We start from the raw sequence: 27,313 nt of genomic DNA on the forward strand, positions 1-27,313 counted from the left end.
GGCCAAACTGCTGCCTCTGCCATACCAGAAGCCCATCGCCTCATCGCACCTCCTAAGACAATGAGAAGAAATGAAACGCTTCATCGCAACTCCTTCAGTATCTTCCGACCATCACAAACAAAGAAAATATTAAGTAGTCGATGTAAATTTGCAATATTAAGTAGCAGCAACAGTAGCAGTAGCAGCGATGTAGCAGAGGCGTAGCGCAGACAAAGAATGCAGCACATCAGCTAGTAACCGAAAGAAAATAGAACATGAACAAGAAATTACACTCAAAATATATTTATATATGTATGTATATAAAAATATATAATTTGACAAGAAGGGAATTGCCATGATCAGCAGTAGCTCTAGCTAGCAGGATTCCATCTTTATTCACACCAAAATCAAGATCAAAATCAAAGTGACAATGAGCAGATGCAAAAGGTTGGCTGGCAATCTTTAGGTGAACAATGGTCTCTCAGTCCATGCCCCTGAGACATGGCCATTCTCGCAAACGTATGCCCTGACGACGGGTTCCCCGTCGTCATGAAACCCAAAGACGCTCCTCAAGCAAAATGCAGAGTGGAGGTCCCAGGTCTCCCTGCAGGCACAGAATGCACAGGAGAGCTCGATCTTGCCTCTGTTCGAATCGATTATCGTCTTCCACACTCTCGATTGCTTGAAGTTCTTGAAGACCCCCCTAAAGAGCATGTATTTCCGCTTCTCTTCTGCGTGTACGCATCCAGGCCAATCGGATATGTAAAGGCAATCGCTCTTGAAGCGGCTAGCGAGAAGTTTGTTGCCCTGCTCGCGGCTGAGAGTCCAGCGCCCGGAAGCCAGATGGGAGTTCATCGGCCCGACCCACTGCTGCGTCCTCCATTTGGAAACGACCGAACCGACTGTGATGGGGGTCTCGCCGGGAGGGGGATCGATCAGCATAAAGGTGGCATCTTGGACCTCCGAGCGGTCGTAGATAGTGTCGAAGTAGAGGTCATCGAAGAGGGACCAGCAAGAATCTCCGGCATCGGAGGGGATCGGAGGAAGGGGGTTCGTAAGATCGCTGGAAGAGGCGGAAGAAGATGAGCAACCGACGGGGAACGTTAGATGGGGGCCAATGTCTCGCTCGAGCCCGAAGTCGGAATGCTCGAGGAGGACGCCGGCGCGGTAGAGGCCTGGGCAGCAGACGGAGAGCTTGTAGAGGGATGGCCAAGAGGCGGCGGCGGCGACGGCGGTGGGTGAGGAGAGGAGATCCTGGGGGAGGTAACGGGAACAGATGGAGCGGTAGCAGACGGTGCGGATGAGAGAGGAGAGGCGCGAGCAGACGCAGGCGAGGCGGGGCCAGTGGCGGGGATCGGCCTCGAGCTTGGCGAGGATGCTGAGGACGATGTCGTCGGAGAGAGAGGCGAAGGGGGAGTAAGAGCCGGTGGCTACAGCGGCGGCGGTGGTAGCGCTGGAGGTGGAGGCGGAGGCGGAGGATGCCATCGGATTTCAATAAAAATGAATTGATTTTTTCTGAGGTTCCGATTTGGATGCAAAATTATGGGAGAAAAGGGAGCCCATATCCTATATTGAATGGATGACAGCGAATCCTCTCCCTTTTTTTCTATTATTTTGATTCTTTATTTTAATTCTGTTAATTTCATCGCTATGTGATTAAAAGTGGAGAGGGAAAAAAAAAATTAAAAAAGACACCTCTATAATAATATTTTTATTTTTTATTTTTGTCAAAAACTACCCCTCTTTCTACGATATTTTACGGCAACGTACAATTAAATTTTTTTAAAATATAACAGATATAGATATTCTATATTTGAAATTTTTTAAAATATTTAATTTTAAAGATGCAAGTTAATTAAATTTTAAAAATTTGATAAAAAATGATACTTTACCGAACCGCATGCTTGATTTTGCGTATTATCCAAAAATGCATACTCTATTTTCGAATTGATCAAATTACGTATCTCTTTCCCGTAATACCTCTCTTCTTTTTCACTGTTTATCTGAACAATAAAAACTCTAAAGTATTTTTTTCACTAAAAAAAAAACCTAATCGATCAGCCCTCCTCCTTCATCTCTGTCTCGACGAGTTTCCTTCATCGTTTCCTTTGCCTAGCAGTGCAAAGAGATAAGGCAAGTCAACGACAATTTATGATCAAGGCTAGAGCTTTGGATTAATTCGTGGTGGGCTCTGGGTCAATGAGTATTTCTGATCGAGATTTGGAAGAAAGTGAATGACACAAAAGTTGAGCTATGACTTGGTCTGTTGGGCTCTGATGCGTTGGAGAAGTTGATCACAAGAGGCAGAAAATGAGCGCTTTCAAAAGATGAGTTTGACTTCGTCGAATCTTCGCCAGAGGGCGACTCCGGTTGCAAGAGTGCCAATGTGTCCCTGGTGGCAAAGTAAGTTTTTGATTTCGGATAAAATAATGTAAACTTTGTATGTTTTAGGGTGGTTCTATTTTTTGACTAGTAATTGTTTGATGAAATACCAAGGCGCAACTGAAGGCAGAGACGAAGGCGGACGCCGCCTAGTTGTTTGTGAAGGTACCCATGGATGATGCTCCTTACTTGAGGAAGATTCTCAAAGTTTACAAGGGATATAAGGAGCTTAGGGACACTTTAGATAGCATGTTCAAATAATTTTCGATAGGTAATCAAGCATGATATAATTATTGCCAGCATCACAAATAGATATGTATTTGTATTTTCTTAATAATTATTGTTGTAAATTATTGATTCTCACATCTCTTGTAGAAGAAGTGTCACGCCCCGAGAAGGCCGTCCGAAAAATTTCGACAGCATCTCCCCAGTAACTATGACAATTCCCTAAATACATGCACAAATACGCGGCCACAGGCGACCGGAAATAGGACTACACGTCTAATAGACACATACGACTGCAAACAATTATAGAATAAGGCCCACACGGCCACACAACAGCTAACACATGCATACTACTCAACATAATCAAATCTTACGAAACAGAAACATCGTAAATCCAACAAAATGAATAATCACAACGTAAATTCAACACAACTACTGAAATATGACAAACCCAACCATGACTACAATCCAAACCACAATTACATGTCCTCGGAGTACGAAACATAACTGAAAGAAAACCACTATACTACTACCAACAACCTTCTGATGTGAGACAGCAGTAGTCGACCGAAACTCCAAGCTCCAAGTAACCTATCTGCTACCTGGGGAGAAAATAAAACAATCCCCAGGGTCTGGATAGTGAGCATTGAATGCTCAGTGGATACAGGAATATCGAAGTGCATGAAAAGATAAACAGGAGCGTAAACACTAATCAACAGGTATGAGTATCAACAGGTAACAACGAACATGGTGATCAAGCATGGTATCTCAACGAGAATAATAAGGAAAGAATAATACTACACAACAGATATAGGTATCAGTACATGTGAGCATGTAAATAATGGAAGTCGAGCATGGTATATCAACTGAACAATAAAGAAGAAGAATACAAGGCAACAGGTATATATATGATCATGTATGTAATGTCATACAAATGCAACAATCATAGCAAACAAGTGCAACAGTTCGTAAACATATGATTAAAATAAACTATATAGTAATCCTACCAACGAATGCATGGAAAACACGCAGCAACCATCGCAAACAAATGCAAGTCTCTGTCCGCACTCTGCATTCCCCAGTCACCCTCCTAGAGCACAGTGAACTGAGGGGCCAGACAAGACATACTGCACAGACTCCAACAACAAACCACCGTAATCTGGTGGGGAGCGGCAGTGTAACAGGAGGGCTATATAGCCAGTCCTGGTTGCACCCAACAATAGTGCAAGTAGGCTCTTTCCACTGATCACACCACAACACGGTGCAGGGCCAGAGCCAACAAGAACAGCCAACAATGTTGTCCACAACATCTACAACTATCATGAATGCATGATGATCATCCCAACATGTAATAACTACAAGATAATTAGCATGTTCAACAGATATCAAGAGAAGTCAATTTGAGTCAATGGTACGACAGTTAAAACTGTTCTAACAGCGGAAAGTTCAACAGGAGGTCATTCAACAGGTATCAAGCAACGAAAGGTGTAAGGTATCATTTAATTACTAGGTATGGATAGCAGGAGTAGCAACAAAATAGCAACAGATCACAATAAAGGTCAACAGTAAGTCTCAAGAAATGAAACAAGTAACGAAGTAGGCAACAATGCAATAAGGATAACAAAAAGGTAATCATGCACTACGGAAAGGAGAGCCTGTGTTGACCAAGCACAGGAGTACCCACCTGATCAGAAGTCTGTCAACGCTAGAACCCTCAAAAAATAAGAGACTCCGTGTAAGAGGACCAATAATCAAGGCCCTGCATCAATTAATAACACAATGTTTACTGATACAACACTATATTTAACCCACATTTCAATAGATAAATTCTACTAAATTCAAGGTATCAAACCGATCGATACTAGCCATTTCCCACAAGGTAAGGTCCATAATCCAACAGTTAATTAGGTCATTTCTAACTGGATCAACAACCGACATAATCAACCGAAACTCTAAGTTAGCAAATCAGATCCTAGAAAACAAGCTTACCTTCAATAGGACCAAAGCCTTGCCGTGAACAATCAAAGCAAGCTTCAACACAACTCCTACTGTTCTAATGTTATCCTAATCCAACTTAACAACTCACCTCCAACCAACCGGGCAAATCCCTAAGAACAGATCACAACTCAACTCTAAAATCAATCCATGAATCTATTACTAACAACCCTCATTAATAATAAATTAGAATCAACAGATTCTTACCTTAAGATCAACTTGGTTAAGCCCTAGATAGGTCTTCGGCTCCTCCTTCTTGCAGCCAAAACCCAAGTTTGATCGGATTACAACAAGCTTTCCGGTCCGGCGGCGAAGGAAGGGCACAGTGGCGGCGGCATCTTCGACAGTGAAGGACGAGCAAGAAGGCAGCACTAATGCAGTGGCATTGCGGCGGCGTCGAGCATCGGCTGGTGAGGGAGGCGGCGGACAGAGGAGAGGCGGCAGGCGACGAGCGGTGCTGGTTCGAGACGACGTCGGGCAGAGGAGCGGTGGCTGAAGGCGGCAGTGGAGCTGGTCGGCAAGGTAGCAGCGGCGTCGGCAAGGGACGGCGGTGGGGGAAGGAGGAAGAAGAAGAGGAGCAGGGTGGAGGCGTGGCGTCGACGAAGATGAAGAGGAGAAGAGGAGACGGCACGCGAGATTAAGGGTTCGTGATTTGTGCTTTAAAAAGGAATGCACAGTAATTGTAGGTTAGTCGCGCAATAACCGAACTAAACCAACTAAAAACCTAGGGTTTATTATACGACAGAACCGGTTACTGTAGCAAACCGGTTTTAAATCTTGGTTCGCTTGGTTTACTAACCAAACGATCTCCGATTTGACTCAAACCAGTTTTGTTGGATTCGTCTTCGCAAGATGAATCTTTTCATCCATTTTAATTTATCGAAACCTCTTCCCGTATGAACCAAACCAACTTGATTCAGTTTGGTTCAATCTTGGTTCGTTTGGTTCACTAACCAAACGATCTTCGATTTGACCTAAACTAGTTTTGTTGGATTCATCTTAGCGAGACAAATCTTCTTATCCTCTTTATTTTATCATAATCTTAACCTAATTCTAAATCCGACCTAGTTAACCTAAATGGACTTGGCTAATTTAGGTTTCAACCCACTTAACTCGAACTAATTAGGACTTAATCTTTAAATGGATTAGTTCAACCCTACAATTTCTAGGATATTACAAGAAGTATCAAGAAAAGAAGGTTGCAATGGATATGAATATGACATCATTTACAAAAACAAAGATGATGATTTGATGTTGATTGAAGATGTTCATTTAGAATAAGTGTTATGTACTAACTTGTGCATATAAGGAACTATTCTTTTTTTCTTATAAATTAATAAGAATTTCTTTAATTGTTATTTGTAGAATATTTATATCTTTTTATAAAAGAATAAAAATAATGAAAGGATCTGAAGCAAGAGGCTTGGAATCAAGACAGGAAAAAATCAATTAGTCATACAAAGAGATACAGATGAAACTTGAGTGTTTTCTTCGTGAAACTAATTGTTTTATCCAAGTTCATAAATGTTAAACCAAGAAAGAAAAGATTGGAAGTAGGGTTTATATCACCTTATACTCCTTATTCAAACAAGAAGTTAAAAAAATAAAAGGAAAAATTACAAAACAAGATGCTAAACGTTGTTCAAGCATGCATTTAACTGAGAATATCATGCATGTTGTTATAAGATGTGCTATTGTTGTGTGAAAGAAAAGGAAACTATCAACTTGAGATCTATTATTGTTTATTTATTGTAAATTGATATTTGGTATATTATAAAATAATCTTGTTAGAATCTTAATCTATGTCGGTATTAAATTTTTATTATAAATTGATATTTGAGAAACTATCAAATAAGTACTTTTGTAAATTAGTCTTGATTTTGACATATTAATGAACTCATTTGTGGTGTTGGTTAGTGAGTATAATCATCGTGACCCTAATAATGAGCTTTGGATATCATTTTTCATGCTTGAATCAAGTTTAAAAAAATCCCTGCTCTCAATATAGTATATCACATTGTTGTTTGAGGGCTTGCATATATTCAAAATCATTAGACAATACATAGGTTTTCATTTGAAATCATTCGGAGTTATCTTAGGTCCATCAACCACTTTTGGATGAAACTAGTTGATGGACCTTCGCTATTCAATAAATAAAAAATTTGATATCTTCGAAAAAATAGAAGTCCAAGGAACTCATTTGTGATGTCTGTTAGTGAGTATGATCGTCATGACTCTTATAATGTACTTTTGACATTATTTATCATACTTGATGGTGTTTGACAGCATGAGTGTAATAAGAAGACTAAGCTAAACACACATAATTTTGTTGGGAGTGAATTGAACATCTCTATGTCCATCAATCACTTTTGGAATGAAATCAGCTAATGGACCTAAGACATTTTAAAAATAAAAAAATTTAATTTTTTTTTGACATAAGGGAGTCCCATGAACTCATTTGTGGTGTTGGATAGTGAGTATCATCGTCTTACCATTTACAACAAGCTTTCTGACATCATTTATCAAGGTGAGAACAAGTTTTAAAAAATTGAGTTCAATACAATGTATCACGATGATGTTTGAAAGTATGAGTATAATAAGGAGGCTGAGCCGAGCACATAAGACTTTATTTGGAGTGATTCGGACATCTCTAGGTCCATCAGCCACTTTTGGGACGAAATTGACTGATGGACCTAGGGCATTCAAAAACGCATCAGTCTGCCTCCATCTCTAGGTCATTCTGTGTTGATGGTCTTCAAAAGATCAGCAGCAATGTGTTGCTGATCTTTTGAAGACTAGCAACAATGTGTTGTTGATCTTATGAAGACCAACACAATCTTCTACAACCATGAATGTTAAATCCTAAATTTTGAGAGAACATAACATTTACCTCGGGTCGAACCATGGAACACATAATATATCAAATCAAATATCGCTGAACAAGCTTCAATTTGATATATTGTGTGTCTCATGGTTCAATCCAAGTCAAATGTTATGATTTCTCAAAGTTAGAATTTAATATTCATGTTTGTAGAAAACTGTGTTACTGGTCTTCATAAGATCAACAACACATTGTTGTTGGTCTGTTTTCGAATGCCCTAGATCCATCAATCGGTTTCGTCCCAAAAGTAGCTAATGGACCTAGAGATGTCCGAATCACTCCAAATAAAGTCGTATGTGCTCAGTTTAGTCTCCTTATTACACTCATGCTGTCAAATACTATCACGATACACTATATTGAATCCATTTTTTAAACTAGTTTTCACCTTGAGAAATGATGTCGAAAGCTCATTGTAAATTAAATGATATCCAGCATCACAAATGAGTTCACTCACTATCCAACATCACAAAAGTAATTGATAGATGAGTCCAAACAAAGTCCTATGTGTTCGACTCAGTCTCTTTATTACACTCATATGTCATAACAAAATTAAATTTTTAATTTTTCACGACGATTGTACTTACTAACCGACACCACAAATGAGTTCCTTAGACTTCAGATATCAATTTTTGATTTTTTTTAGATGAAGGTCCATTATCTCAAAAGTAATTGATATGACAAATGCAGACCTATGTATATCTGATTCATGTCTCCAAACAAAGTCCTATGTGATTTTTAACTTTATTTAAACATGAGAAATGATATCTGTTCCGGCCAAAAACCGACGACAGTCAACCCACTGGTCAACAATATGCCACCTCAACCGTCAGGGGCCCGAAGCGAAGAAGAGGACCTGCAAGATCACTGAAGAACGAACGGATTAGCTGGCACCGGGAGTCCCGGCAGGCCACTCCGACGCTCAAGTTAGGTTTCCGGCGGAGGAAATAGTAGTAAAAATGAAGAGAACAGTAGTGAGTATGCAAAAGATGCGATGCCTTCTTCATACCTGTGAGAGGACTTATATACCTGTGAGGAGAACCTTCCATTTGTCAGTGAAGCAGGCTTTGAGGGTATCCGGGGGGACAACATCTGACGCTGTCTGACATCTGCACCAGAGGGATGGCATCTGAGGGACAAGGGTGAGCCTGCCTGTAACCGTCTTCCAACGTGGCAATGTACCCCGCTTCTGTCGTTTAGCCAAAAAGGGGAAGATGATCGCCACGGGGGAGAATGATCGTGAAGCTATGAGCGCAACCTGTTCCCTGCATGCCTGTTCACATGTTCTTTTGTCTGTAGTGTTAACCGGACTTGAGCTAAAATTACTCATTGGAGTGGGAAGGCATCTGGGACCGACAGTGGTCGGGTTTACCCGGGATCAAGTAGGGGGTGTGTCGCCCGAGTGAACCAAACACCATGGGTGAATGGCCGGGCTACTTGACAAACTGTGCCACAATGAGCTGATAAACACAGTTTAGGTCGATTGTATGAAGTATTTCTCGGGAATTGCATTCGCGAGGTAAATGAGGCTCGGGACTGATTATGCTTAGTAGTAGCCGGGCAAGCCATACGCCCCGGAGGGATGGCCGGGCAAATAAGCAGTATGGATACAGTGAGCAGGTTACCCAATGCGTATCCCGGGAAGCTAGTCTAGGAGGCGAGAGATGCTCGGGCACGGTGATGCTCAACGTGGCCGAGCAGTCCCGGTGATAGGGAGTGATGGCCAAGACATACTATGAGGATCCGGGGATGTGTTTCCCGGGAGATGACCCGGCGGTGTAGCTATCATCCGGGAGAAGGTGTAGACGGTAATAGCCGGGTGAACCGGGCATTGTGTAGGAATGGCCGAGCAAGGGATCAGACTAGCCGGGTGAAGCTGAGTCCGGGGTCCGGGGGTGTGTTTCCCGGGAGCTGATCCATTAGACCCCTCGGATTCCCCTAACTGAGGGTACCCACATCGAGGCTATGGGCCCCAGAGTTTGCCACGTCAGCCAATTTGTTGACCTTTGGGGCCGCATATGACCGGGCAAGACTTCCTTGACCGTGGGCCCCTGAACCGGCCAGGATGGGCATTCTATTGACCGATCGCGCCACGTCAGGCCCGGCAAGACTTACCACATCACAAGTCTCCCCATCAAGTCTAGTCGAAGGAGGTATGCCGACTGACTAGACATCAGTCTCACCGAACCTTCTTCATTTTTTGCGCTGTTCGCGCGTCGGAACACGATGGTATTTAAAAAGACGCATATGTCTGACGCCTCGCCTGCAGTGTCAGGCACGTGCCAGGGGCAGTACTCGTCTCACAACGAGGTTTACTGCAAAAGCAAGGTGTAGATCGGACCTTGGAAATAGAACCTCTTCATCGGACGGCTATGTGGTGCCATCCATCCGTATATATATAAACCCTACAGGTTACCTTTTGACACCGCTCATACTTCGTCATCTTTTCCGGCGACACAGCGTTGTACCTGCGGCGGTTGAGTTTCTGCCTCATTCTCCATTAGCAATGTCTTCAGAAGCACCCTGGTATGAGCATCAAGTATCTCACTTCAATAAGGAAACTTTGTCCATTCTCCAGGCTCAATACCCCATCCCGTCAGACCATGTTGTCGGTTTTCCTACGCCTGGTGATCGCCCCTGCCGACCTCCGAAGGAGTATGCCACTTTCTTCCTTGACCAGATGCTCAATGGTCTGCGTTTTCCGGTCCCCACCTTTTTCTATGAGCTAGCCGGTTTTTACCACATCAATATCGCCCAGCTATCCCCAGAATCCTTCCAGATCATCTTCGGGACCATTATTGTCTGTCGCTTATACAGTATTCCCCTTAATGTGGCCCTGTTCCACTCTATGTATTCGCTGAGGAGTTGTGAACCTGGCATCTTCTTCTTCATCGCCAGGCCGGGGTTGGAGTTTCTGAGCAACCCGCGTGTGGCGGAGGGAGGATGGAAGGAGCGTTACTTTTACATCAAACCTCCCCAGGAGTATCCATGGGCCAGCCGGTGGGCTCGGAGTCTCTCGGCGTTTCGTCTTAGTGGTGAAGCGCCTACCAATGGTGCGCTGCGCAAAGCCCGTCAAATACTCGAGGGTCTGGACTTCGATGTAGAGAAGCTAGTCAACAATGAGGCGTTGATGTACCGTGCAGGACTAAGCCAAGTTAATGTTCCTCTAGGGGATAACTTATGTGAGTATGATATGCACCTATTCTTCCCTTGGTGATGTAGCTTCTAATTCCTTGCTGTCCTACAGACCTGGTCATGCTAGGACATTCGGTTAACCAAAACGTGAAATGGGAGCTGGCACATCCCGACAGTCTTAGAGTAGAGGGGGATCCTGCTGATGACTCTTGGTTTAAGATCCCGACACGAGTGAACGTCAAGAAGAAAAGCGCCTCGAAACCTAAGTCCAGCAAGGCGTCTGGGGCCACTAAATCGCAGAAATCAACGTCTTCCGAATTGGTGAAGCTGATTGAAGGACCACCAGTGACAAGGTCGCGCAGCGCTCGACAGTCTGTGAAGGCTGAGCCGTCGTGGGCAGCGCCACCGTCAAGGGAGGAGACTTCGCCGGACGTACCCGGGGAGACAACCTCCATTGCGAGGCCAGCGGAAGAGCAACCCCCGCCGGTAGTCCCGCCTGCACAACTTCAACGGGCTCAAGCGCCCTTACCACAGCCATCGCAAGGTCGGCCCTCGGCCAAGGGAATAGTAATTCACCCGTCCGAGGAGGGTGATGGTCAAAAACAACCTACCGGCGATGCTGCCCTTCCACCTCCTTCGGAAGGTTCTCCGAGGGGAAAGAAGCGGGCCAGGGAGGAAGAACCTCCTGAGAGCCCTTCCTCAGGAGGGCAGGAGGAGGTATTTCGAAATACTTCGCCTCCAGAGTGGGCGAAGCCAGCCCCCGGATTCTTTTTGACCCTTCCACCGCCGGGAGCCTCCAATTCGACAGCGTATCCGACGAGGTTCAGGGGGGATGTCAGCTGGGTGGACGCTCCCGAGACTGCTAGGGATCGATTACGACGTTATGAGCACGAGGTGCTTCCTAAGTTAGGTCTGATTGATATCGTCGATGGTCTGTTTGAATCTCATGCAAAGGTAAGCCACCCTTCAATTGCTGTTTCTTCTCTTCCATTACCCTCAGCTCTCATGCTTTGCTCGGGATTGTCAGGACGGACTAGCGAAGGAGGCGATCCGGCAACGCTTACTAGAGCTGGAAAAAGATTATGCTAATAAAGAGGATGAGCTAGCTATCCTTCGGGGTCAGCGACCGCCACCTAAGGCCCCCGTCGTTACATATAAAGCGATTACCGAGCTGCAAGAAGACCATGAACGTGCTATCCAAGCTCGCCAGCGGGTAGAGAGAGAATTTGAGGATTACAAAACCTGGCATAGAGGTCTCTATGACTACATGCTAACTTTGCAGGGACGATCCTCAGCTGACCAGCGAGCTTTGGAGGATGCACAAATCGCCGAGCAACGAGCTAGGGATGCTCAGTTGCGCACCGAGTATCGGCTAGCCATGGAAGTACGGGATAAAAAAGCTGCAGAAGCCCAACTGGATTTTGAAAGGGCTGGTTTACAGGGAGAGATTCACAAGCTGCAACAGCAGCTATCTGAGTCTCAGTCCCGGGAAGCGAGCTTACGAGCCGATCTAGAAGAATCCCGGGCTAGGGAAACTAGCTTACGAGCTAATTTGTTAGAGCTTGAGGCTAACCAGAATAAGCGCTGCAAACTTCTGTTTGAAGTGGGGGTGCAAGGGGCCATCCGACGGCTGTTCAAGGCCGGAGTGGTTAAGCGCAACATGGATCCTCAGCTTTGGGACCTTCGCCAAGTATGGGCAGCACTTCCGACTTCAGCGAAAGATTCTTTCCCGGACATTTGGGCTGCCGGGGCAAGCACTTCCTCCTCACTTATTCCTGTAGCGACGAGCCAAACTCTAGGGATACCCGGTACTCCTAGTTAGTTTTACCGTGATCCCTGCCGACAAGGGTCCAGGTGTGGTGGGATCGGCAGTCACAAACCCTCCTTGTACTTCTGATGAATTACCTCGGGAGATTGGTCCCGACGTATGAAAAAACCCCTTGTAATTATCATTCTAAAGTTTATCATTCAAGCTTTTTGAGTTCTCGTGCTGTCCGAGATGTATGTTTCTGGTTGTCCGAGAGACTCTCCTGATAAGCTGGTTTCCCGAGCGAACTCTGTGGTCTAATTACTTCCCGTTCTTGATTGTCAGGTGAATAGAGATTAAGTCATCCGAAAACGCCACGCTCAGACCCCATTATCCGATTTTGAAAATTTCCCGGGCAAGGAAACTTGATATGGTACTTATTATCTGGGAAAGATATCAGCCTCGAAAAAAGGGAACATACCTTTTCGTCCTGACAGGCCATTCTCTGTGGCGGCGGTCACCCCTGCTGGTGCATTCCCTGTGGTGGCGGTCACCCCTGTGGTGGCGGTCACCCCTGCTGGTGCATCCCCTGTGGTGGCAGTCACCCCGCTAGTGCATCCACTTTGGCGGCAGTCACCCCTGCTGGTGCATCCCCTGTGGTGGCGGTCACCCCTGTGGTGGCAGTCACCCCTGCTGGTGCATCCCCTGTTGGTGCATCCCCTGCGGCAGCAGTCACCCCCTACCACGTATTAAAATAATAATTAATCATCCAATATCTTAATAATAAAAAAATAATAATTTATCCTTTACCTTTTAATTGTTCTATTTGCTTTTTAAGTGCATCAATTTCTTGCTCAACATCTGCAAAAGCTTTTCGTATTCCAGCAAAGTGTGCATGTTGATCAAATTCTTCCTGTGGGATTATGTCAGTCTGTGATTTGATAGCATTATAAGTATTTAAAAAAAAACAAAAAGAATAAAAAAAGCTCCCAACTTACTTGTGCAGTAACACTTTCACTTTGAGAAGTTTGAGCACTGTTACCCCCAATTTCTAAATTTCTAGCTGCATTATAAGCTTCATATCCATTAAAAAATAATAAAATATATTGTAAACAATAAAATGCATGTATCTAAATGTTTGACTATATTATGGCAATAACACTTAATATGTGAGACAATTTTTCGGCATCACAACCATAATGGATACAATCAATGTGAGACAATTATTAACTTTTACATTCAAAAAAAAATAGTATACTAGAAAACATATTAAGCATCAAGTCTAGTATAAGATTGAGACATTTATCCTAGCATGGCCCCAAGCAACTTTCAAAATCTAAACGAACAAACATGAACAAGCAAGATTCAGTTAAAATATTATCCCAAATTGTAACTTCGATCTATATATTTACGTTGGTTTGCATTCCTGTTCTTTTTTCTCATTGATAGTTCATGATCACTCAATCACTATTAATTGTAGAATGGTTGGAATATTTTCACTACATTATTCAAAACTTTCTGAATTATTTTGCTGGACCTATATTTATCCACTATGCTTGATGTACTAGAGTGTTGGTCTATTAGAAAACAATGTGTGAAAAAAAGGACGTACTGATGTAGTTCAGATTTGAGATGAGATTGCTAAGAGAGATGCGAGCTTACTAGAAAGGATATTTTAGAATAGTTAGATATAATATAAAAGATAATAAATTGAGAAAATCTGTAAAAAAAAATTAGTTGAGACTTGAGATGATGTTAAGATAGATGTGAGATTACTAAAAAGAATTTAATTAGCAATAATCTGTGATTATCAATAATCTGTGATTTTAATAGCAATTTACAAAGCTCAATAGAGGGGCAGGATTTAATTAGCAATAATCTGTGATTTTATTTAGGGTGCGTTTGGTTCAAGTTATGATATATTACCTTGGTTATGTGATTATCTGTTGTTAGGGCATAAAACATAACCTAATGTTGTTTGGTTTACTTTATTTATTTGAAGGGAATAAAACATAACCAGTTTTATATTTATTATATTAACCCTCATTCAATTATATTTTAATATTATTCATTAAATGAATAAGTATAATTTGTTATTTTTTTAATAAAATAATTCATTAAAAATAATTATTTTAATAAAAAAATTCATTAATATAATAAATATAATTTGTTAATTTTATTTTTTAAATTTTAAAATAAATTTATATATATATTAATAAAATAATTTATTAAAATAATTATTTTAATAAAATAATTCATTAAATTAATAAATGTAATTCCTTAATTTTATATTTTTAAATTTAAAATAAATTTATATTTATTTTAATAAAATAATTTATTAAAATGATTATTTTTAATAAAATAATTTATTAAATTAATAAAGATAATATGATAATTTTATTTTAATAAAATAATTTATTAAAAATAATTATTTTAATAAAATAATTTATTAAATTAATAAATATAATTTGTTAATTTTATTTTTTTTAAAATTTAAAAAATATATTTTTAATAAAATAATATAATAAAATAATTAATTTAATAAAATAATTCATTAAATTAATAAATATAATTCATTAATTTTATTTTTAAAATTTAAAATAAATTATTTTTTAATTTATAAATATTTAAATTAAAATTTATTGAATTAAATAATTTGATTTTAATTAGATTTCATAGTACCTTTTAATTGACTTAGTTTTAAAATCGGAGGGTGATCATGGAAAAAATTTCGTTGACCTCAGGAATCGTAGAAAACCTTAGGCTGCCAAGGTAATCACATTACCGGGTTATAACTCATTTGCTGATGTGGCGGTGATGTTGTATTAATTGGGAATCAATCATAACCTGAACCTAACAAGGTTATCAACGATAACCTTGGGCAGATAACCAAGGTTATCAATGATAACCCCCAACCAAACACCCCCTAAATAGTTAGGACATATATTGCTTGATGCTGATGACATGTTCATTAAATTAAACTTTTTATTTTTATCATTCTTTACTACTCATATATGTTGTTTTCTTTTGGTACCAAAAATACTTTTTTGTACTCACAGTATATATAATTATATTTGAAAGCTTGGACAATCAAAATAAAAAAATTATCTCAAAATTTGTGTCAAAATCATAAAAAATATTGCAATGCTCTCCTATATGAGGGAGATAGTGTTAGTGATGGAGTGTCATAGACCAAAATGCAAGGAGAAATGACAATTGCAATTCATGTTATAAATGCACCGTGGTGTAGGAAAGTTGGGTGCTAAATTGTTAACCGTGTTTGGAAAATTAAACCAGATTGATGATCTAAATTGTTAACTAGGAAGCACGGATCAAACTGAAACTGGGGTCCTGTTTGTTCAGTAAAAAAATTAAAATGTAAATATTCCATGTTTTTTTTTTTGTTTGGTAGGTTAAAACTCTTGTAGACAAATAAGACAATGGGATATGTTAAAACTCTTGTAGACAATGTAAATATTCCACCGTTTCTTTTTGTCTAACATAACATGCTTAACCCAATTAGACAAAGGGCAGCCCGGTGCACGAAGCTCCCGCCATGCGGAGTCCGGGGAAAGGATCTATTGTACGCTGCCTTACCTTGCCTTTGGCAAGAGGTTGTTTCCAGGATTCGAACTCGTGACCTCTAGGTCACATGGCAGCAACCTTACCATTGCGCCAAGGCTCCCCTTCGCTTAACCCAATTAGACATCTTATCTAAATTTAAATTAGTTTCCAGCCCAACTATCAACAAGCATGAATGAATAAGTTATGAACAGAAATATCTGATATTCTGAGTCCATTCTAAATTTGTTTAGGTATTTACAGTAAGTGCATTCAATAAGGATCCAAAAAAATCCACTACATCAGCATAAAGATCTGTGCTAGCCAACATATTCTTTGGTTGATGGAGAGCTTGATAATCATGGAACAAGTTTGCTAACAAAAGAAAAGGTCGATTCCTTATGATTTGTCAAATAAGGTTCCATGATACTGTTATTACTGATTAACCTCTGCTGCAGATTCAAGCTGCAAAAGAACAGGAATAGGAGCTAGCTCCAAATGTAGGTGTTAGGACTCCTGCTCTTTCTCGAGCTTTATATATGATCCAAAATCTCTAACTTGAACAGGAGGGTCTCAAACCTGGAATGAAGCAGATAAGACACGACAAAATTAAATAATACCTGCAGGCAATGGTGGGCGATAATAGATGGGTAGACGTCCCGTGTTTGTTCCTGTTGAAGCTGTTCTTGGTGTACCTCCCGCCGTGTTGGTTCCTTCTGTATTGGCCGTGTTTGTTCCTGTTGCAGCTGTTCTTGGTGTACCTCCCGCCGTGTTGGTTCCTTCTGTATTGGCCGTGTTTGGTCCTGTAGCTGTTCTTGGTGTACCTCCCGCCGTGTTGGTGCCGTCTGTATTGGTTCTTTCTGTATTGGTTCGGTTTATTGGTGGACGACGGTTTTTTGGTGGACGACGAAGACGAAGGGGGGGCGACGTGAATACAAATGGGGTCGACATTGCGTCTCGATCCTAGCGACGATGACGATGCGATGAAAAGAGAGAGAAAGCGGAGAAAAGCGGCTGGCCTACTTAAGTAACCTAAACCGGAGTGCGGACACTCCTAGTCACTGCCTCCCAGCTCCGTACACACGATCGACAAATCATACCAGCTCGGACCAAATCATACCTGCGTTGCGCTGGACCCGCGACGGTGCGAGTCCCGCCACTAGTGGTCTATTGCGACGCGCGCCCCGACATTTTCGGTTAGGAAACATGTGAAAAACCGACGGCGTGGTAATTAACCGGGTCCTAAATGAGTTTCCTGCTATATATGCATACACTGATATATATATATATATATGTTATATCCGAAAAATTACAGGATTTATATATAAACAAATTTAGGATAAAAGGGATTAATGAAGCTAATGAATAGTTAATTTAAACTAAATTCTAAAGTCTAATTTTAGACTCATGTAAGTTAATTGGGCCAGCTTTGAAGCCCGGTTAAGGAGCCCAATTAAAAGCCCACGAAACTTAATTAATGGGTTATTGGAGTGGATTAAGGCTAAAATCCGAAACTGTTAAGGAATTGAATAAACAGTTCTGCCTTTTCTCAACCCGGAACCAGTGATCCCCTCCGCACGAACAGCAACCGCGCGACCCGCGACGCCTACGCCGCGTCCACCACCGAATCCTTCGCCGGATTTATCGCGTCGACGAGAGCTATAAGAGAGGGGTGAGGCCGAAACCCTAGCCACTGAATTTCTCTCCCAAACCCTCCTCTCGCGATCCCCTGCTGCCTGCCGCCGCGTCCCCTTTGATGCCGCCGCCGCTGCGAGGAGCCAGCGCCCTGCGACCGCCCGAATCAAGAGTCGTCTTCTTCGTCAAGCCACCGCCTCCTTCACTTCTTCGCCCGCTGCCCTGCCGCCGCCCGTCACCGTGTTGCCCTTCTGCCACAAGTCCGCCACCGCCGCTTTTCCCCCTTTGCCCGACGCCGCCTGCCGCCATCTTCGGCCGATCGTCGTCCGCCGCGCAAGGACTAGTGACGCCGCCTTCCTCCCCTAACCGCCGTCACTCACCCTGTCACCGCGCCTCTGTCGCTGGCCGCCAGAAGGAGCCGACGCCGAACCCTGCCGCCGGCTACAGGAAAGGTAAATAGTAAGGGTTCGTGATTAGCTAATTAAGGTTAAGACTTACTTGATTAAATGGATAATAATTGATTAAGAGAAATTATATAGTTTAATTAGATCATTAATGGGTTATTACATATTAATTAGTTAACAAGTAGTTGATTAATTGCTTGATTAATTAGTTTAGAGTATTTGATTAAACTAATTTATCAAGTAGATAATTTATGAGTAGGTAATTAATTAAAGCTTGTGTGATTAAACAAAGGATATTGGATTAATTAAGATAATTAATCTAGTGTAATTTGATTATTTATCAGTTGTGTCAATTAGTTAATAACTAGTAATTAGATGCTTGATTAATTAGTTTAATAACTAATGTACTGAGCAGTTAATTAATTAAGAGGTAATCTAATTAATTGAGCCAATAGATAATTGCTTATTTAATAATTAGTTAGGTTTATTGATTGTTGTAGTAATAGATGAAAATTTAATTAGATGGTTAATGAGGTTGATTTAAGTTATTAATCTATTTAAGATTTAATGGCTAATTAATGACTAAGAGATTTATTTGCTTTATTGATACTGTAAATGAATTTGAGAATTGATTAAATTACTTAAGTAAAGTAATACTTAATTATTAATTAGTTTAATAATTGATTAATGATCGTGTAATTCATACGGGATCAATTGAATTATTAAATAGATTAATAATTAGATCATATTAATTAGGTATTAATTGAGTTAGATCAATCTTAGAGCTGAACAGGGTTTACTTTGTCGAAAAGTAAAGATAATATTGAGAAGATATTTGTTTTAAATTACAAGACTTTAGCTTGTAGATCCTGTTATTCGAAGGAGTTCTTATTTTGATGATTCGTCAAGCAGGTGGGTACTCCTGTGCTTGGTCAACACAGGTCTCATTTTCGTAGTGCATGATTTATTTTTGGTTGTTATCTATTTTATTGATACTTTTACTGCATTTATAGTTGTTGCACTTGTTGCTATATGATTATGGAATTATTGTTATATGACTGTTGCATTCGTATGACATGGCATACATGATTAACATATTGTATATTGATTTTGCTTTTGTAATATCATGTTGAAACTATATACTGTGTGACATCTATGCTTATATTAATTGATACCTTGCTATATTATGCACTTTCCTTCTAGTACCCACTGAGTATTTATACTCACCACCCAGACCCTGGGGTTTTTGTCTCTCCAGATCTCAGATAGGTTTTCCTTGGAACTTGGAGATCGACTGGACTGCCCCCATCTCACAGCAGGGCGACATGGATGTTTCTTCATGTGACTTATTTTTGATTGTGAGTACTTTGTATGGTTTCCAGATTTTACATGGATGTGTAATTCTGTATTGTTTCCGATATGTGGTTTTCGGTTTGTACTCGGAGGTATGGTTTTCGGATTTTAATGATATGTGTTGGATATGTGTATGTGGCTGTGTCGGCCTTTGGTGAGGTAGTAGACTTGTATTTATTTATGTTTGAATTGTATTCTTGGTCATGTCGGCCTTTATGTTATTATGTACTTAGGAAATTGTCATGGGTACTATGAAGATGTTATCAAAATTTTTCTGACGGCCTCCCGGGACGTAACAATATATATATATATATCCCTACACTAAAATCGGATCGGATAACTATACTAATAGGTTGCTAATTAATAACCTGCAATAGTTTCTCCTTTCTCAATCTCAGAAATATATATTATCCTCGAACCGTAAATCTAGAATTTAAATATAGTTTTCTATGTCGATCTCTATTAGAAATATTATCCAAAGTTAGATATATATGTGTTAAACTATAAATCAGCTGAACGATAAATGTAAATGCATTAATTAAACTGAATAAAGAGCAACCATGATATTTAAATAGAAGATTTATTGATTTCTTTTATTCTTTATAAAAATTCTCTTAAAAATTATTTTAATTAATTATACTTAATTCCGTTCCCCGATTACTAGTAACATTAATAGTAATGCTCGATATTTGTTTAAATATTGTAAAATTTAACGGGGATATATGTCATCAACATTAGTAAATTGCTAAAATACGATTATTTTTTATCACAATTTTTTATAATTATAATTATAGACCAAATCTTATTTTGATTAAAAAATTTATAATTATCAATAAATTTAATTAATATTAATAATCAAATTTATTTTGATTGATTAAAATTTAAAATTACTGATCAAATATAACTTTGACTACTAAAAAATTAAATATTATTAGTCAGTCAAACCTAACTTTGCCAATAAAAAATATAAATTAAATATTACTGATTAAATTTAACTTTGAATAATAAATAATATTTAACTTTGGCCAATTAAAAATTACTGATTTCTTTCGGTCATTACTGCTGTACCTCCTAGACTTCTTAGACTCCTCTTGCTCATCGTTATCAGAGCTAAAATAATCTGTTGTGCTGTGATGGCGCTTCATGCGCTTCTTTTCTTTGTCTTTATCCCGTTTCCGATCCTTCATGCCATCTCGATCCATCGCATCCACAATGTCACTTTCTGTTTCTTCTTTTCGAACTCGGTCTTTTCCCTTTTCCTTTTCACGTACGTTCTGTCTTTCTCCTTCCTTCTCTCTTTCTTTTTCTTTTTTTTGCCTGCAATATGGCATTTCGATATAAGCAGACTAATACCTAAGTCATCACTAACAGAAACATGAAAGTCCAGATGGCAGTGAAATGCAAACATTTCTGTGAATATAGTTGACCGCTTACAGCAAAAATAGCGGTCCTTCACCAAGAGTGAACCAGAGAGAGAGAGGTTGCCATCCCCTTAGTGAAGGCAACAGCTACTCTCACTCTTTGAATTATATTCAAGAAAAAATGTAGTAACAATTTTTGTTATCTTCAAATTTATTCAAGCAATAGGGACACAAATCTAATTTTTCCAGTCAAACAAAAACCATCTACTTGCATTTTAAAAATAAATAATTAAATAAAAACTTAAGCTATGTGCTTTTCTACTTACTTGATTTCCTGTAAAGTTGCCTCCAAGCGTTGACGCTATCAAAGACAATATTAAAAGAATATAAACAGCTACATTGTATTTCTTTGTGTAATCTATAAGGACATGAAAAATATAAAATAAAGAGTACAAACACACTCAGTTTTAAGAAAAAAAGCAGAAGCAATTAACCTCTGCAAAATGATGCAACTGAAAATGAGGTGGAGTACTAACCAACATAGTCAGAAGCAAAGTTAGCATGAACCATGAATCCAAAGAAAATTTATTACCTTTTCTTCTTCCCTCCTGAGCTCCTTTTCTTTCAGTTTTTCTTGCAAATGAGCAATATAGCCCTCAAAAATCTCTTTTGCAAAATTGTCATCAGAAATTGACCTTATGACAAAAGGAATCAAATATTTATGCTAGTAGAATTAAGGGGAAAAATAACACATGAACAATGAGATAACCAACATTCAATACCTATAATCCTGGCTCTCTTCAAACAGTGATACGCACTCCTCCCACTTGGAAGATGCAGTAATTTCCTACAGTGTAAATAAGTTAAATTGGACTACTTGACACTAAAGATAAAATCTGCCCAAAGGTATGTGAAATATCTACCTTGATAGAATATAACAGATCAGAGAAATTATCTGCAAGACGTTGGCGTTTTTTAGCCTCTTTTTCATCTTTCTCTCTAAGCCTTTCGAGTAATTCATCAAAAGCGAGCTACATATATCGAAAAGTTTCACATGGTATGTAAATACTAGCTTATAAAATAAACCATATTATAATTACTATTATTATGCAAAAAAAAATCTTGATTGGTAACTTTACATGGAACCATGTAAGAACAAATTGTTACAAAGCATCATGGTTTATGTGTGAAACTAAGATGCCTAAGAAACCTTTGGTTAAAAATTAGTTTGTGGATACCAGATACCTTTAAGCAAAGGTATCATAGGGAGAATTACAAGTAAAACTTAAAATATTTTTTTTAAAAAAAATCTGAAAATTTCCCGCTATCATCTCATGAATTTTTGCAATTTTGCAAACAATTTTTGGAAATACCACATGGAACCATGTAAATATGAATTGTTATAAAGCCATCACAGCCAAGTGTGAAACTAAAATGCCAAACAAACCTATGGTTAAAATTTGGCTTGCAAATAACAGATCCATTTAAGGAAAAAGAAATTTTAAAAGTATTTTTGAAAGAAGAAATTGTAGGTTTTTTCCTCATGCATTCTTGCAATTTTGCAAACAGTTGGACTTCCATTAGTTTGTATGTATTTCAGTATGAGGAAAAACTTCTTCGTGCCGTCAGATATAAGCAACCCATTCAAGATTTCTCTCAGAAGAAAAGATTTCATGGCTGCAAAAAGGCTCCTTGCATATAGGAAACAAGAGTTCCGCAACATGGTGTCAACATGATATCAGTACCAGCCAAAGACAAACTAAATGGAACCAGAAGCTTGCAATCTCAGTTAGGTTATGAAAAAGACCTTAGCGATTGAACTATCAGATGCATAGCAAACTAGATTTTGAAAAGAAAAAAAACCATGTGCTTGCACTATACAGAATTGCTTCCCCACTAGAGGAGAGGTATTGCATATAGAAAAGAGCAGAGAGGATGCATGATTCAAAAAGAGGGTTCCTGAAAGTAAGAGTAATGTTTGTCTGCAGAAGTTCCAGCTATCATGTTTTCTTAGGTCCTTATTTGTAGAACATCATCTCAACGTAAACAAAGTTTTTTTTTTAAAAAAGAAAATATTAAAATAACTAGATAAAAAAAATGAAATATGGAAACTACTTTCAAGCTTATCTCAGACACTCCTTTCTGGATATCAATATCTGCAATACTATTTTTGAAGTCCTCAAATGTCCATGATGAAGTCAACATAATCTGGATGAAGTTACTGATATCATTAGGGACCTACACTAGCTGAAAACAATAATAAATAGAATACAAACGGATTACTTTTCCAATCTTCATCCCATCTTTAATTTGAATTTTCTCCTCGTGATACTAAAGAACATAGTAAAAAAATGAATAAAAATATCACGACACTACTTGTGAAAATCAATCACAGCCTTATCATAAACATTTAAACAAATGACTGGTAACTAGAACAATTGAAAACAAAAACCTGCTTCTGAAGTTCCTCAAAAACATCTTCAAAAAGGTCTTTTGGGGTTGAACCAGATGAGTTTGGTGCCACTGCTAAGTAAGGTGCTGAATCTTTAACCTGAAAGATACAAAGGCAATGTAGACAGGAAGATGTAAGAATAGGCATATTTCGATAAAATCCCAGAATACCTGTGCACAATAATCACGCCAATGTGTTTTGGCAGTAAGAATTCCAGCAGCAATATGTTCTTCCATCAACCTACGGAACTCATCACGGTTCTTACGTTCCACACGCCGTAATTGTTCCTGCAAACATTGAAAGAATGAAGTGAGTATCTAGTAGAAGATCTATATGAAATTGACACCACACGAAGTTAGATGCACCTTCTGTATCTTCCTCTGCTCCTCCTCCTCTTTCTCTAAATCATGAATATATTCCTGTACAAGTAAAGGTTAGCAAAAGATCGATCCTCATATCACAAACAAAAATGACTAGCTAACCTGAAAATTTTCCAACTGATCAAGCTTTTCTAGTCGAGTGCATCGATCTTTCGTCATCCTCCAGACGTTCTTGGACTTTTCTCCACTGGCTGTTTGCCTAAAGTACAAGGACAAAACAAAATCAAAATACACTTAAGTGAAACAATTGACTCTACTACTATGATCAAGTTGAGTAATGCCTTTATAAAGTCACAGGATTCAAGATTTATAGCAAAGTAATTAACTATTGCAAAGGAAGCATTTTGCTAAGCTTTTCAAAACTAAAACATCAAAGAGAGGTAACAAGGCCATCATAAATGCATGTAAATGAGATTCTAAACTAGTAAAGACAGTACCAACACTCAGAGAAAAAACCCCTAATGTTTCATCGTGCTGCACCAATATTTTTGCTACCACCAATAAATCATTCATAGTATACCCCTTGCTATAATTAGGTGCTCTAATTGCAATAACAAACAATTTACATCCCAAATTCCTCAAATTTATAGGTAGATTCCCAATAAATCCTAGTCCCACTAAGGTATTAAGTAATGCATTATCATAATGTCACAGTCATAATCATAAAGCAAATAGGAAAACAGAAAGTCATTTCAGGGACAAGACAAGCAATTGACTAGTTATTTCAGGAGAAAGAATGAACACATGGAATCAGATACAAGAGACGAATTGGTATAGTTTCAAGTAGAAATCAGTACTTGTGGCACTAAAACAAATTTCCAACCTTCTTTTGAAGCTCCACTAAATAACTTTCAAATAGATCCTCACGCTCTCTTGGACGCTCAACAGCACTGAAAAGTTCATCATCCTCAAATATATGGATATAGCCTTACTGCATAAATTGACAACCATTTAAGAATAAATTGCTGACAAAATATCAAAAGCAAACATATCATAAGTCCTACATAGCAATAAAATAAGCCTCACATGGTATCCATCTGGTTTAAAAGGTAAAATAGTTTAAAATTGTTAATAACATGAAAAGATTAAGTGCAAACCTCCATCGAGTCTGTGATGTCAGTTCCTTGCATTCCAACAAAAAAAAATGTAAATTGAATGATCAAGAGCAAAGGGAGACACATTTACAATATTACTTTCTTCTAACATTCTTGTAAAATCTTCCCGTGCTTTCTTCTGTTTGATCCGCCTCTCCTCAGCCTCTTGTTTTTCTCCTTTGACCCAAATACTGTACAAGAAGACAACTTTGATAAGCAACCAAATGACATTTTGGAATACAAATTCAGTCAACTATAAAATGACAGACTAAAAGATCGCACCATAACATGATCAACCATTTCCAGTATCAAAATTTACGTAAAACTTTATACAAAAGTTTACCTCATTAAATGCTTGTTTTCTTTCTCCAAGGGTTTTCAAAGCACTATATCTTTTGTCATTGATGATAATCCTCATTGTCTACAAATTCAAACAATAAAACCACATGACAGCAAATGCACTATAAAGGCACTTCTGACTCTTTACATAAAAATTGAAACAAGAAAAAAAATGAAAAAATATTACCTGCTCCCATGTCCAATCAGACTCGACATTGACAGATTCTAGTAAAGCCTTGAAAGCATTTTTTTGCCTCCTAAAGGGATATATCAGTTACAAACCCTCATTTAATATCACAACAAATGAGACATATTATCTTACAAGCTAATTAGCATAAACCAAGGGTTCTTCATCAACTTCTTTATCTTCAGTTGGAGTGATGCCCGATTTCTCAACAGTTAGCATGGTTTTTTTGTCTTCCTATAGCATCAACGACAGTGTACAAGGATAAAAATTTGTCCCATAGAAGAAAATTGCTTAGGCAAGGATTCTCATTTTAGTATCGAGTTGTTCCATAAAACTACAGAAATGTCAAGAGGAAAAAATGAAACAAGCAGGTCACATGAAAGAATCACAATCCACAAATCATACATTTTATGTTTAGCCATATAAGACTCATGCCATAATGAAAATCTTACCTGACTTCCACAGCCAAACTTTGTTCAGTCAAGCAAGCAACACACAATCTAGTGGAACAAACAACTTTAATATGTATAGGTGATGACTCAAGCAGAACACATCACACTGTTCATCATTGAGAAAGGAAAAAAAAAGGAAAATTTATCATGTCAACATTCAATGCATGCATGCTTGTAGTGAGTTCCTGTGCTTGAAACCATAATGCTAATAAATTACCATCACAATGACTACCAACATAAGCAACAAGTTATAAAGCTAATACGAAACACAGATATGAACAAAGATAGATATGGCTAGATGGAGCATAAGACAATCATAAATGAATCAAATGATTCACTTATCTAGCTTAAAATGTATAAGCAACTATGTATTGTCCTTACAACATGGCCATGTCTATGTTTCCATACCTCAAGATCCTGAGAAGTCCCATTAGGTAAACTAGCAATATGTGTCGAGGGTGATTTATCCTGATTACTCCTGGAAAGGTATGAATATACTAATTTTAACTGATTATACAAAGAAAGTATACATTTGAAATGCACTAGGAAGCATACCTAATTTCGGTGATGGTATCATCAACACCAGCATTAGAAAATTGATCGCTAGCAGAAGCAGGTTGAGGAATTCCAGATTGCGAGCTTGTGTGTTCTGTCCCAACAGAACTAGAAGTCACACCAGAATTTGTCGCAACAGCTACAGATGTAGGCATTAATGCTGTAACATTCAGTTGTACGCCAGAATTAGTTGGCAATTGCGCTGAATTAGATGAGACCAAGGGCACAGCAGAAGCCACAGGATTGAAGGAAGAAGAAATCTCAGCAGAATGAACTGTTGAAATAACAGTTGCAGTTGTTGCAGTCTCATTTGATGTCAGATTAGCTGCAGTGTTCTCTGCCTGCTCTCGGGCTAGCTAAAATCAAAATGTGAGTTAAAATTATCTCATCATATATAAAGCCATGTTTATTGATTGGCATAAAACTATAACAGGACAAAAAGATAACAGATGAAATAAAAATGAAAGCTAGAACCTTAAGCTCATCAGGAATTGTCCATTTGGATTGCTTTGTGGCCTTGTTATAGTAGTATCTACAACAAATAAAATAATTTTACCAATGGAACACAAACAGTAGTGCTCAAGGAACTTAGAAAACTAGAAGAAATTGTTAAAGCAATATATTAGTGTATACTTTCGACCATCTGAGGTAGTAAACTCCTTCCAGTCAGTGGATGCATCTGCCCTCTGATACAAAAAAAAAAATGTTACTCCAAAGACTAATGAGACCTCCAATAAAAGAATAGGTGAAGACCAAGAAACAAAGACCAATAAAAAATTATGTAAAGAGGAAGGAAGTTTGACCAGATACATTTAAGTAAAGAGAGCAAGATAAAATTTGGCACAATAACATCTCAAATTCAAGATACACAAGTCATGAATGCTGTCAAGGCCAAGAAACAATCTTGAAGTGAAATATTTTCTTGTTCACAAGATATTGCAGCATAACATGAACCACCAAACTCGCCCAAGTTAATGAATAACCTATTTGCAGGAGCTAGATCTATTTAAAAACAAGGAAAGCCTTTGATTGGGCAAAGAATGAAACACATGTTTGAGGGCAGAAGAAATACAAACACCATGTGTATCTGATCAAATAAAACGGGCATGCAAACAACATGGAGAAGCACTAGCTCCTCTACTAAGAAGAGTTGTACGAGGCAAAGCATATCCTACTTAGCATAGTCTTAGTCGAGAACA

The 27,313-nt window shown here is 38.8% G+C and overlaps 1 protein-coding gene, 1 long non-coding RNA gene and 2 pseudogenes across 2 annotated transcripts; 2 read left to right on the forward strand and 2 right to left on the reverse strand.

Annotated features, from left to right (window-relative positions):
• Nucleotides 1-288: 288 nt before the first annotated feature.
• Nucleotides 289-1,484, reverse strand: LOC141825149 (phytochrome A-associated F-box protein-like). Its single transcript, XM_074712537.1, has one exon. It carries the CDS (start codon nt 1,462-1,464, stop codon nt 442-444), a length of 1,023 nt encoding a protein of 340 aa, XP_074568638.1. The 5' UTR covers nt 1,465-1,484; the 3' UTR covers nt 289-441.
• Nucleotides 1,485-2,178: 694 nt separating this feature from the next.
• LOC141823810 (auxin-induced protein 22D-like) lies at nt 2,179-6,034 on the forward strand (annotated as a pseudogene).
• Nucleotides 6,035-17,486: 11,452 nt separating this feature from the next.
• Nucleotides 17,487-19,509, forward strand: LOC141825506 (uncharacterized). The gene is made up of 2 exons (XR_012601513.1): nt 17,487-17,989; nt 19,200-19,509. It is a non-coding gene; the product is annotated as an uncharacterized LOC141825506 (long non-coding RNA).
• A 724-nt stretch (nt 19,510-20,233) lies between these two features.
• Nucleotides 20,234-27,313, reverse strand: part of LOC141823811 (pre-mRNA-processing protein 40A-like) — a 9,819-nt pseudogene continuing 2,739 nt past the window's right edge.

This window comes from Curcuma longa, chromosome 3 (genome assembly GCF_044706935.1).
Source record: "Curcuma longa cultivar G26 ecotype Majalengka, Jawa Barat chromosome 3, ITB_CL_G26_1.1, whole genome shotgun sequence".
In the NCBI taxonomy this organism is placed as follows: domain Eukaryota; kingdom Viridiplantae; phylum Streptophyta; class Magnoliopsida; order Zingiberales; family Zingiberaceae; genus Curcuma; species Curcuma longa.